This window comes from Pygocentrus nattereri, chromosome 14 (genome assembly GCF_015220715.1).
Source record: "Pygocentrus nattereri isolate fPygNat1 chromosome 14, fPygNat1.pri, whole genome shotgun sequence".
NCBI classification, from domain to species: Eukaryota; Metazoa; Chordata; class Actinopteri; order Characiformes; family Serrasalmidae; genus Pygocentrus; species Pygocentrus nattereri.
The window spans coordinates 13,463,384-13,475,790 of NC_051224.1; the positions used below are offsets into that span (position 1 = coordinate 13,463,384).

Below are 12,407 nucleotides of genomic sequence, written 5' to 3' on the forward strand. Positions count from 1 at the left end.
AGAAGAGGCAGATATTGAGGAGCAGCTTCATTCAAGTGCTAAAAAAGCGTAACTATGATACTTCACACAGAAGCATAAATGGGAACCATTCCGATCTACGCGTTGAAGAATTTAGGAGAAAAGCATGTAAGTCAGTTAGTTATTTCTCTTTTAATACAAAAATAAGCACTTTATTCCTCAACCTTCAGTCTGCATGAGTCAGCCAACTCAATCCGATTATGTTAATTCGTAAATGCACCCTCGTGCCCTCTAGCGGACGATTTACAGCCATGACTCATGCCTAGAAAAACGGCACCGTATTAAACAAACCTGCAGCATATAAATAATCAGAATTATAAATGTTTTAATGTTGTATTTTATTATAACGTAGTTACTCTATGACAAAGAATGTTTCCTTAAATCTAACAAAACGTTGCCATTCTCCCTTCACAGATTCACACCCCGAGCCACATCACTCTGTAGCTTTAACTTCACCTTTAATAGTCTCATTTCAGCACTTTCATACATACAGAGTGGCCAGTACAGTGAAAAAAGTATGAGCAGAGTCCAGTTCAGGACAATGCATGTTAGTATGTGATTCAATCAGTGTTACTTTAGTGCAAACAAAGGAAAGCCTTTCCAACAAGGTGATAAGGGGCTACTTTGAGGGGACAGAAAGGTTTGACAAAACAAATCAAAACAATAACAACAAACCCTTATTCATTTTTATGTGTAAATAAGAGAAAATGAAGCATGTGGTACAATTCATTGAAATGCATTTTGTGAGTTGCTATAACTACTTTGCTAGGTCTGTCATGTAAAAACAAAATAAACATGGCAAGAACAAGAAAACAAGCTCTCCAAACTTTTAGAACTGTTTTGAATAATCTAGAACCTATTTTGTTGCAGGTACATGTATAAAATAGTCCTTACATGATTCTAATATTCTACAGGTTTGAAATATTTTGTAGGAAGCTGTAAAATGTACAGAATGTTTGATGATAGGAGCTTCCATAATAGTTGAGAAAGCTCTAAAGCATCGAGAATGAACTTATTATAAAATCCATATCCGGAATGTCCCACATTTGATAAGCACTGACCAAATCTCACTAATCAAATAGCTATTCATAATAAACAGATAAGTACAGTGTATTAAAATTACTCAGCCTTTACTATAGTTTCCATGTAATAACTTCTTGTAATTGCCAAAATCCTTTACATTGTGAATAACAATAAAACTGTAAATATGTAGGTGTCTAGTTTATATTTTAATCTAGACTGTATGTTATTTTTGAATAATTATTATGAGAAGCGATTCCAAACCTCTGAACGGATGTGTCCATCTAAAGCAGAGCTTAATGAACGTAGAACAAGTGACTGCTCTTCTTCTGCTGAGACACTAAATATGAGCATTAGAGAAGAGGGCATTTAATAGATTAATAATACATATGAAGCATTAACTATATTACTGGTGAAAAACTGTTGTCTATGTTCTGGAGGCCTCATGAACACATACACACAAGATCTTTTCACACCAGAGGACTTATCAAGTTTTCCCAGTGTGTCACAGGAACGAACCCAAAATCAAGTTATTCTGGGTGTTTCCATAAAAAGTAGTACAGCATGTTGAGGCAAGTGAGAAATCAGAGAGCAATTCTTAAACAAAAGGAAAACAACAAATGATATATGGGCTCCTGTTATGCAATATGATCGACTGCAGCAGTTATTGATCAGAGTAGGTCAGAAATATAACAGATAAGCAGTAAGTCAGCGTGGGTCAGTCTTACACAGCCTAGACTAAACAAAATGTATCTGTATGATGAAAACTGGCCCTATGCCCAAGACTGTCATTTTGTCAGTAACATTCTGGCAACTTTGAGCAGAACAGTTTGAGCTCAGTAAGACTATGCTTGACATGAAAAGGCACTTGAAAGGTGATGAATAAACTGGAGAGAGAAAGAAGGCAGGAGAGAGAAGGTGCGAGAGTGTAAGTAAGAAAGCTTGAGTGAGAGAAAGTACGCCATGGGAAGGATCTTAAGACAGGTTACAATAGCACTGCCTTTTTAAATCTGGCATGCTATAGAATTTCTTTAGGGGTGCAAAGAGGGATATTTTAAGACTATTTGAACAGATAAATTTCAATCATTTGTACAAATATGCTGACCAGACGTGACTTATCTTAAACAGAGACAAAACAATGCTGTGACGAGACGTGACTCATCATGAAGAGGCAAAATAAATACATGAGGCCAAAGCAAAAGTAGAAGTTTACTACAGTGTTATTAACAATAAGTGGTTCACACAGTTTAGTAAGAGCGCTTCACTGAGAAATACTTAAACATGTTTTAAAAAAATACTCGATACAGTTCCTCTAGTGTAAATTCATCCATGCATCACCATTCCAAGCACAATGCACATCACCTGTCAAGGGAGTCGGAAAGAACCGGGTTTCACTTCACTGACTCGTGGAAATAAAGTACTTCTGAATTGCAAGTATTTCTGACGTACAGTGCAGCAAAAGGTTAGAGCTAGCGAAGGTCAGAAAAACTGAAACGAGAGGAGCCAGGCCACCACAGCCTGGTCAGTCAAAACACTCCTCCACTTTTCAACACTTATCCAGCTATGTCAAGTGAGTGAGAAGGTGGCTCAGAACATTCTATACCGGGCAGATTTGGAGTACAAACACATCCAGATAGAAGCTGCTCTTCTTAGTCTGATCTTAAAGGGACACTCTGGACAAAATGAAAAAAATACCATCACTACATCTGTTGTAAACATGCTTCAGCTGCGCGGTCTCCAGAGTAAGGTTTTCCTGTTTAAAGACTTTAAAAACCCTCTTCTGATGACATATGTTGAAGGTAGGAGGAACACCTGAAAAAACTATAACTGCCTCAAGATGGATTTTTTTGGGGTGAACCCCCAAAAAACTTTTGTTTTTTGTTAGCTGGTGAATGCAGAAGGAAACCTGATAGGTAATGGTACTGTTAGGAAGCTATCAGATGAGGACAACAAGGTAAAAGCTCATTTTAAGCAAGTTAGCTACCAGGCTATCTAAATACCTTACCTCCGTTTGGTTTGGTTTCTCTAGCTAAAAGTGTAGAAAATCCTTTTTGTGACAAATAAAGATAAAATCACTGTTTTCTTCACAATTTTGTTTGACGACTGAGGTAATAACTTGGTTGTATGTAATAGCTTGGTTGCATTTATTAGCCTGTATCTCAGTGGCTAGGCTAGCAGTCTGGAATGGTTGGCACCACAGGGCTGTTTGTTGTGTTTGCCTAATGCACACTGGATTGTGAGAGAACACTGAAGACCGGAACAGAGAAACAATATATAAAATTATGAACTCTGATTGATGCTGTGGGATACAGTGCTAGATTACAGAATACTGTATAACATGCCAAACAAGTAAACTAATAAAGTAGTAGTAATCCTATTATACCACGTAGGGAATTCTAATGTAAAACCTTTAAAACAAGACTACCATGGCAAGACATTAAAGTACTGGCTTAATACAGCATTATACTGTTGTTTTTTCCCAACCTCCCATAAGTTATCAGACTGTCTGGAGCTGATTGTTTCAATGCATTAACTTGCTAGGCTGTCGTCTGTTTACTGTCTTTTAAGGCAATGTTACTTTAAAACTTTACATTACAGCTGGCTGGGATATACAACATCAAACAAATGCTAATATCTTGTGAAGGTCTCTGTAGAAAGGGAAGTTGTATTTTATCGGACGTTACTGTGCCATTTAGAAGACGGTGGTAATGTTCCATATATTTGTATTTCACAATCATTTATGCTGCAGTGGTCCAGACCAGTGGTCACCAATCATATCTGCAAAGGGATGACGCGGCTGCAGGTTTATATTCCAGCAATGCAGGAGCACGTCTCATGTACCATGGTATGTGCTTTAAGACTGAGACCAACTGATTAAACATATAAAATCAGGAGTAAACCTGCTTATGCTCATCTGCAATTTGATGATAATATTAGTGACCCAAGATCTAGACTTATCAACTGAAATTACACTGTCCAATTGATAACTTAATACCTGCCAAAATTAGCTCACTTTACCTAGATTTACACAATACAATAATTGGCAGAAAATAAGTGTAACTGAAGTGGTTAATGTTAGACATAGTTAGAATTACAGTAATCTGAACAAAATCTGCATGTCACAAAAACTGACCGCACAATTATGATTGATACATCTCTCAGCCAATCCCATTTGTCCCTAAACATTTCCTACATCAAGCGAAAGAAAAGCTCTTCAAAACAAACTGGTGGTTACAGTACATTACTTTGAATTATTAGTCTAAGAAATGGTGGAAAAGTGTTACTGAGGAAATATTTCGCCTGATCATTATCCTGATCATCTGGAAGATATGTTTTTATTTCATTCCTGAAGCTCAGGGTGAAAACTAGTAACATATAGACTTACACAGACTGCCAGGTAGGCTAACTTTTAATCTTTTTTGTTAGTGTAATTGCTAAAAATACACATTTACTATGATATCTAGCAGGATACATTAGTCAGATTAAGCAGGACTGTAGAGATCTCACATTTGTGATTAAAATACTGTATAAACATGCAATATTAATGGACATATACATGTCATATTCTGTATTGTTTCATTAAAGTTTGCTGTAAGACACTGTGTAAAGACATCTTATGTTGCTCTGACTAGCTCCAGTGTTAGCTTTAGCTAATGTGAAGGGACAACTTTTATCGCTTAAACCTTCTCCTTTTTACGCTTGAAAAACTACTGCTGTAATGTCGAGAGACGGTATGATTAGCCTGGTTTGATTAATGTAAACATGGTTTCCAGAAACAATTTTTTTGTTCACTTTAATTTGGTCTACATGTATATTTTTTGAGTTCTCAAATATTGTGAAATCCTGTCAATTTTTAATTGAAAAATATGATAAATGCACTCTCTAGTGTACTACAAAAATTTTCCTATTACTACTGAACCTTTTAGTCTTTTAGCTCAAGTGTTACAGATTCTACCAGGTGATTTGAACTGAAAGTTTAATGGATGTAGTAACGATAAATAACGGTGGCAGGACTTGTTAGGATTTTGCAAATGATCCGTTAAATCTCACAGCAGAACAGTCACTATAGCTACAAAAAAGGAAAAAAAGTGCTATCGTTTCAATACCTCAGATCAGGTTCAAAGAGCAGCTTCTACCAGGAGCAAAATTTATATGAATATTTGAGTGTGTCATATTTTTGAGTAAATGCAGATTAAATCCATTGACTATGCCACACCCTTTTGTGAAAGATATGATTCAAACACACATACATCTCTGTGTTTCAGCACTAATTAATTATATAAAACCAAACCTGGGACAAAGCCCTCAGCTTCAGGAAAAAGAAACAAAACATTCAAATTTCCTTGATTCAGTCTCCGTTTTGTGTCTCACTTTTTAGGCTGTCTTTCTCTGTTGTGGTATTCTTTAAGGCCTGTGGATTACTTCCCAAAGTCAGTTTAAAATGGCTCAAAGACATTCCTACTGTGGAGTAGGAGGGGTCACTAGAGGGAGGAGGAACACCACTTGAGAGGGGTGACATTGACAGTTAACTGCAGCAAAGATTAAAAAATGTCAAATAATAAACTAGACTGTAAAAAATACGGCATCCTCTGGTTCTGTGGCATGGTGTCAACATCCCATGTTATTTATCATCCTGCTTACATCTGCGAAGATGTGAGCATTAACCACTAGCCAGGTACTACCTTTCATTGCTACACCCAGACTTTGCCTGTCCTGATGCAAAGTGACATTAGCCACCTTGTCCTTGGGTAAGTGTCGTCCTCGATGTCTTTTTGTGCTTTCGACTGTTTTTCTTGCATTCTTGTTCCTACTGTGACCATAAGAGGGGCAAAAGTGTAGACAAAGTGTCAAGAGTGTTACAAAGTATCACTGTCTACTTGACGTTGAACACCATGAGTGGCCTCTCCTCACGCTTCTGCCAAGGGCTCTTCTTATTCTCTCCTTCATCATCCTTGTCATCATTATCATCGTCGTCAGGGCTGGTCACCGAGTCCCTGTGGACCTCGGCGGCACTGCTGCAAGCACTGTTGTCCCGAATGCGCCCTCGGCGGGGAAATGTTCCTCCTCGGGAACATTCTGGGGCCTCGTCCAGCAGAGGTGCCATTGAGCTATCTTCTGGTGAGTATGTGGCTGTGTGGCTTTCGCTGCTGCTGCTAGGATCTGTAGTGTCAATAACAGGAAGCTTGGAATAGATCTTGCCATGGGCCTTCCTCTCACCTCCTTCTTTCCCCTTGTTCTCCTCTTTACTTTTCCTCTGTGAAGACCTGCCTGAATTTCCTGGGTATGTTTCCGCCCGGTGCTCCTGGGCTGGAGCCCGCAAGGCCTCATTGCCTAGTTCAATGTAGGAGTGGCGGACGAGGGAGTTTGAACGACCGTCAAGGGACACAAACCATGCCAGGGGATGCGGTTTCACACCTAGCTCCAGCAGCTTCTTCTCCGTAAGTGCCTTCAACTCCCCATTAACCTGTGCCATGGTGGAGTCATCAAACAGCACAGGGATGTGGACGGGACCTGTGGAACAAGAGTCTGAAGCCCCATTCTGCTCTTCAGGTCCCTCTCCCTGCTGGTCAGCTTTGTCCTCCTCCTTCTGTGGCTTGGTGGACTGCTGTTGCTGACCCTGATGGCGAGGAAGCGTCATGCTAACCTGAATTCCCTCTGTGTCATGCTGAAGCTGCTGCTGCCTCTCCATGGCCTGCTCCACAGCTGAGAGATCTGAAGAGAGGCGCATGTAATGCGCCGGGATGACTAATGTGGGCACCACGCTGTGGTACATGCTCTCCTTCATCTGTTCCATGGAGTGGCAGAAGATGAGCTGGCCAGGCTGTGTGTTCACATTCAGGTGATCTGCAGCCTGGGAGGCACAGTAATCTGGGGGCTTGCTGTCCCGACTGTGGTAATGGCCAGCAAATGGAGGCAACAAAGGTGGGGGAGATGGAGGATCAGAGGTGTAACCTTGGTTGTCCTTGGCATTATGGTGATGGTGATTGTGCCTGAGGTCATCAGAATCTTCGGCTGGGCTGTAGCCTCTGGCAACATCATCTCGCAAGAGCAGGTCCAGATTGTTAGTGTTGGTGGAGCGGGTGGCCTGCAGCGGGAAGCTCTCACCACGCTTGCTGTTCATGCTACCCTTTGAGTGGTATGACTTGTGTCCAGAGCCATGTCTGAAGAAGTCCTCCCGTGAGCTGTGCAGGTCCCGGGTGGAGGACAGGTCAGATTTCACACCATCCGGCTCTCCAGTAGAGGAGGCTGTCTCCATGTGCGCGCTGCTAATGAGATTCAGCTGGGAAGTGGACGTACCCTGGTCTCTTTTGGAGCTCTCTAGAGTGGAGGAGATATGCATTTTACGATGATGATGTCGGGGTTTCAGGCATCTCCTCCTGACACAGAAAGGGATGAACCAGATTAGTTCAATGTGAAATGTGTAACTTCACACATTTATAATAAAATAGCAATATATATTCCACAAACAGAGTGAAAATATAACAGAAAATCTACCTCAAGTCTTTATCGCCCACACTTAAAGAACTCAGAGGTGGACTTACGCTAGCAGTACTGCATCTGCCTCAGCATGGTACAGTTGGCCTCAAAGCCAGCTAAAGGCCACTCTCAATATAAAAAAACATTAAGCTGCATTTAGGCAAATTCAGTTTGATTTGTTTCGACTTGGCAGTTTGAACAGGGATACCTGCAGTAGTAGAGCAGCAAGCAAAGCAGGATTAGAACCAGCAGGGCCATGGAGCCCAAAATGGTCAGGAGGAAAATGGTATGGTACGTGGTGATGTCCCTCAGGCCAGAAGTGTTCAGGCCTGTTCCTGGAACATAAAAATGACATACTATGAGAGTTTTAACTTTTTTGAGAGACTTGCCTCAGTTGACCACGTGTAGGAGGTTTTTAATTCGGGAAAAGCAGGACTCACCTGCAGCCGATGGGAAAGCTGCCAGCCAATAGCCTAAATGTGGTGCCACAAAACTCCAGGTCATCTGAGCACCATCTTTTTTAATGTAGCCAGCACCGCTTCTGACCCATAGACCTGCAGAAGATAAGCCCAATCAGATACTGCTTCAACTTACACAGAGGCTCAAGATAAAGGTGAAAGCAGATTCCCTGTAGTCTGTAAATCTGTTAAGCTTGCAGGTTTGCTAGACCAAATTACACTCTTCATAGTAATTCTTCAGGAAAGAGGCCCGCTGGCCAAAATACAAAAAAAATGTAATCATTGCTACATCTGTTGTAAACTTGTCTACTTTCCTCCTACAGTGGTGCACAAGTCCAAGACAACCCCACTCGGGTAATGTAACTTCAAAGTGGAAGGGGTACATTTGGGAAAACTACAGTTGCTTTGGAGGAGGCTTTTTAAAATGTGCTCTTTTTCACTGGCTGGCTAACGCATAAGGGAGCCAGATAGCTAATGATTTTGTGTTTTTGAAGAAGAATGTCGCATCTGTATTTGTGAAAAGTTGTTACTAACAGACATGTAATTCAAACGCACACGCTATCCTAATTTGTTTGCAGTTTTAGTTCATTTTATATCATTCCTGAAGCTGAAAAAAGTTTTGCATTAATCTATGCAGAAGCTCAATGTCAAAACTATGAACAAGCGGCTCTAAGGGAACACACACTTTACATGGGTGACTGTATTTCCATTTTAATATATCTATGTAATATGATAATGTAATATGATAATTGACCTTAATGTTACTAGCTAAATTCATGAGAAGTTACTGATGTGTTATTAGCCTACTTTTTTTTTGGTCTGGTCCTGACACTCTACTGAATGTAATGTGGCCCATTACCGAACACCCCTAGCGTAACGCCTGCTGTAGTGATGGAACACACCAGATTGTGAATTGCTATGAAAATGAGAGATCAGTGTTAGTTACTAAAGGTTTAAGAAAGTCAAAAGATGATGGCATTTAAGGATTTCCTGCACAGGGCAATAGAGAGCATGATATTTGCAGAATGCCCCTAAGGAGAAGGTTAAAGTGGCTTAATGCTTCCTGACAATTCCAGCTTGCAACAGCTCTTTTTTCAAACAATATTTTCAAGCTTGGTTCACTTACTCATATGCAGTGCATAACTTCATGTAGGATTATTGCAAATCTGAACTATATTTATGCATTTATAAAAAGCCAAAAAAGTACTGATACTAAATATCACAATTTAAATAATTTAATAAAAGAACACAGATATTCTGACCACTACTAAGTTTATGCTTCTCAGTATCAAGAGTAGCCAGGTAGGTCTAAACCTGAATTCAGTCTAACTTTAAAAAACACAAGACTTTGTTGGGTTTCCATTATGCAGGACTGATTTGTCATGCTTGATAGACTTACCCTCTTGTCAGGTTTAGTAATGGCCAATCCTGCTTCCAAATTTGGCAGCTATCTGCATACCCCCCACCCCCATAGTGATATCTGATTTACAACTTGAAAGCACCACCAATTCATTTAACAAATCCTTACAGGCAGTTAAACAGATGCAGGCATATCAATAATAGGCTCTAACACTGTTGCCATACTGCAGTATGGCCACTAGGTGGTAATATGTGTCTAGTTCAGTATGGAGACCTTTGCTCAGTCCCTGTTGGTAAAGTGGGGGGCTTTCCCAGCACAGCCTATGTGAAGCAGCCTCCTCCATTTCTTTCGGCTAAACTCTCTTTTGTCTGAACGGTCTCCAAAATAAACAGGGCTCAAAAGGCGACTGTCCCATTAACACAGAAAAACACATGATCCTGCACACGCCCACAACAAATGGCTGCATCATCTTATTCTTCATAGCAGGACTCTTTTCTGAAGGCCAGTTCATTCCGGCCACCCACACATGATGCATATTCATACCCATTTTTCCCCAACTCTCTTAACTGAGCTGTCACAGTCCGGTGGACTGAGAAACGAGCCTCCATTTCATCTACTTCTGTGTGCAATGATGCAGAAAAGCATTAGTGCATGAATAAAAGAATCCTTAGTTTCCCCAGACTAATGGGAGCCCTATGATGACAGCCAGAAAGATATCAAGAAATGTATCCTCAATGTTTTACAAGACTGAACAGCAGTGCTAAGTTTTTAGCTACTGTTTCTCAATGGTCCTGGTGCTGGTTTGATCCACTGACAGTCCAGTTATACGTAGGTCAGCACAATACATAATTTATTTATTGCTAAATTTGTCTGTTTTGGCCTTAACAGTACAAATATCGCAGAATGCTGCAATATACAAACCAATCATAACATGTTTTGGAAGGGAATATCATGGAATATCATGGAAAACCCAATTTTCCCGACTTTAGTTTAATGTAGCATGTAAACATATGTAAAGATTCAAAATTCACTGTTCATACAGTCTATTCATTGAAACGAAAAACTGCAAAAATGTCTGATCTGTTTTTATGATGTCACATTTACATACATTCCCCAATTCATACTACAACACTTTAGCCTTGGCCATCACACCAAAATTATAAGAAGTGTCTCAGCTCTGAGTGCTTTTTAAATGAGGCATAGTACAAGGCCACCAATCAAAACAGAGATAATTTACATAAATCAGTCTTTTAAAAAAAAAAAAGCCTGTTTAACACTAAGGAATGAAACCAGGTTCGAGACATGTCATAAAAAAGAAAATACAGCTCATCTTGTTATACAAAAACAACACAAATATGATAAATAGACCTCAGAAGAAAAATTAAAGTACAGGAACCATGCAGGATATGGGCCCTTAAATATAGTGCAAGGCACACAATCACAATACTAGTGCTCTGTCCATATTATACTGCCCCTATTTATAATCAGCCCTACAAAACAATTTTCATTTTATATGCAGCAAATAATTTAGAATCACAGTTCGCATATTATTAAATTTGCATCATATCATCAATTTATAGACCTGTAAGGCAAGTCTCATAAACAAACAACAACAACCACGTCGTAAACACAGTGAGGGTCAACAGGATCAGAGGAGATTTTCTTCGGGACCAGATGCTTCACTGTCAGACATTACTATCCAGTACATATGGATTAGTTATTACTTAATGCCCAGCAGCAGGACATGCGCATGCCTACTTTCAAGCTTAGCCTAGAAGGACATCTTGACAGCTAAATTAAGACAAACCTACAACTGCAGTGCTTTAATGACAGTGACAATTGTGAGGTACAAAATAAACAAAGGGCAACATTCATTTACCATGTCACTTTTTTTGAGAAGCCATAAAGAGAGCCCACTTTGGACTGTTGCCTTTAGGGCAAATACATATGAGGAAATGACCCAGATAGGCTCCACTCACCATGAATAGTGGTTTGAACAATAAGTGATCAGGTTAGACCATGCGGTGACCTGTTAATGTGGATATAAGATGGAATGTAAAAGTATTACTGCCAGATGTACACAGCAGAAATGCCTCTATGTTTTCTTTAAGATTTCTTTCTTCATGCCAATGCATAAAATTGGCAAAAGCCTTGAAGTTTCAGTTGTTACTGACTCTCATTCTAAATTTTTTACATTCTCCCCCCTGCATTTGTGAGGTCTATCATTTTCTGCACCAAAATAGTCATAATTCATTTATACATGACCATTTTCCAACCGTACTTAATCTTTTACAATTAAACTGGCTGTTTTGTTAGTGTGCCTTTAAGACAGATGTATGCAAATGACCTCTGTTCTGATTGGCTGACCTATACTGTGTCTCATTCAATAAGCACCCCAGGCTGAAATAGTCCTTGTTGCTGTGAATAGATGGAGCTAAATTGCTGTAGGCTCAATAGGTGGATGTGTAAAAATGTGTGGTTTTCATGTTGTCACAAAAACTATGATTTCAAAGCAGGCTCAGTTATCCTATATGGACTATGTCATGGGAGTAATTGTTTACATAGTTTACATGCTACATCAAACTCTTGTTTAAAAGCTGCTTTTCTGTGACATTGGCCCTTTAAGAAAACACATGGGGTTTGTTGTTATATACCATCTACCATTCAAATGCTGCACAAGAGCAAAAATGCCCTTCAGATTGCATCTCAAAATATGCTATCCTAGCAACGGCGCTAACTGTGCAGGCCTTGTTCTCAGTGCTATTCAAGGAGGCTTTCATCTAAACGACTGGGCAAATGGGCCTGCAGGATTAAGACTCCTCCGACTAAGCTGCCTGGTGGGAGACAATTTGAGATTTTTCTTTACAGCCAATGGTGGCTAAACATATTGTTTACTACACATTTTTAAGAGGACCTAATGAATGCGCAATAAAGCCAGACTCAGCAAGTCTACAGGATGCAAAGATTCAAAAGCTGTGGTTGCTTCCAAACATGCATATCAGTGTTTCCACTAGGTTTTCTTTCATTTCTCACTAGGTGGACCCTTCACAGCTATAATGATTACATGCCATCAT

General features: G+C 39.8%; 1 protein-coding gene across 2 annotated transcripts in view; it reads right to left on the bottom strand.

Annotated features, from left to right (window-relative positions):
• Positions 1-337: 337 nt before the first annotated feature.
• fam171a2a (family with sequence similarity 171 member A2a) overlaps positions 338-12,407 on the bottom strand; it is a 58,180-nt gene continuing 46,110 nt past the window's right edge. Inside the window, exons 6-8 of one of the 2 annotated variants that reach the window (XM_017686251.2) lie at positions 7,956-8,069; positions 7,724-7,871; positions 338-7,415 (exon numbers count right to left, since the gene is read on the bottom strand). In XM_017686251.2, coding sequence (XP_017541740.2) covers positions 5,912-7,415; positions 7,724-7,871; positions 7,956-8,069 — 1,766 coding nt within the window. In that variant the 3' untranslated portion in view covers positions 338-5,911. The remainder of the gene's footprint in view (positions 7,416-7,723; positions 7,872-7,955; positions 8,070-12,407) is intronic. The other variant, XM_017686260.2, reaches the window with a different exon arrangement.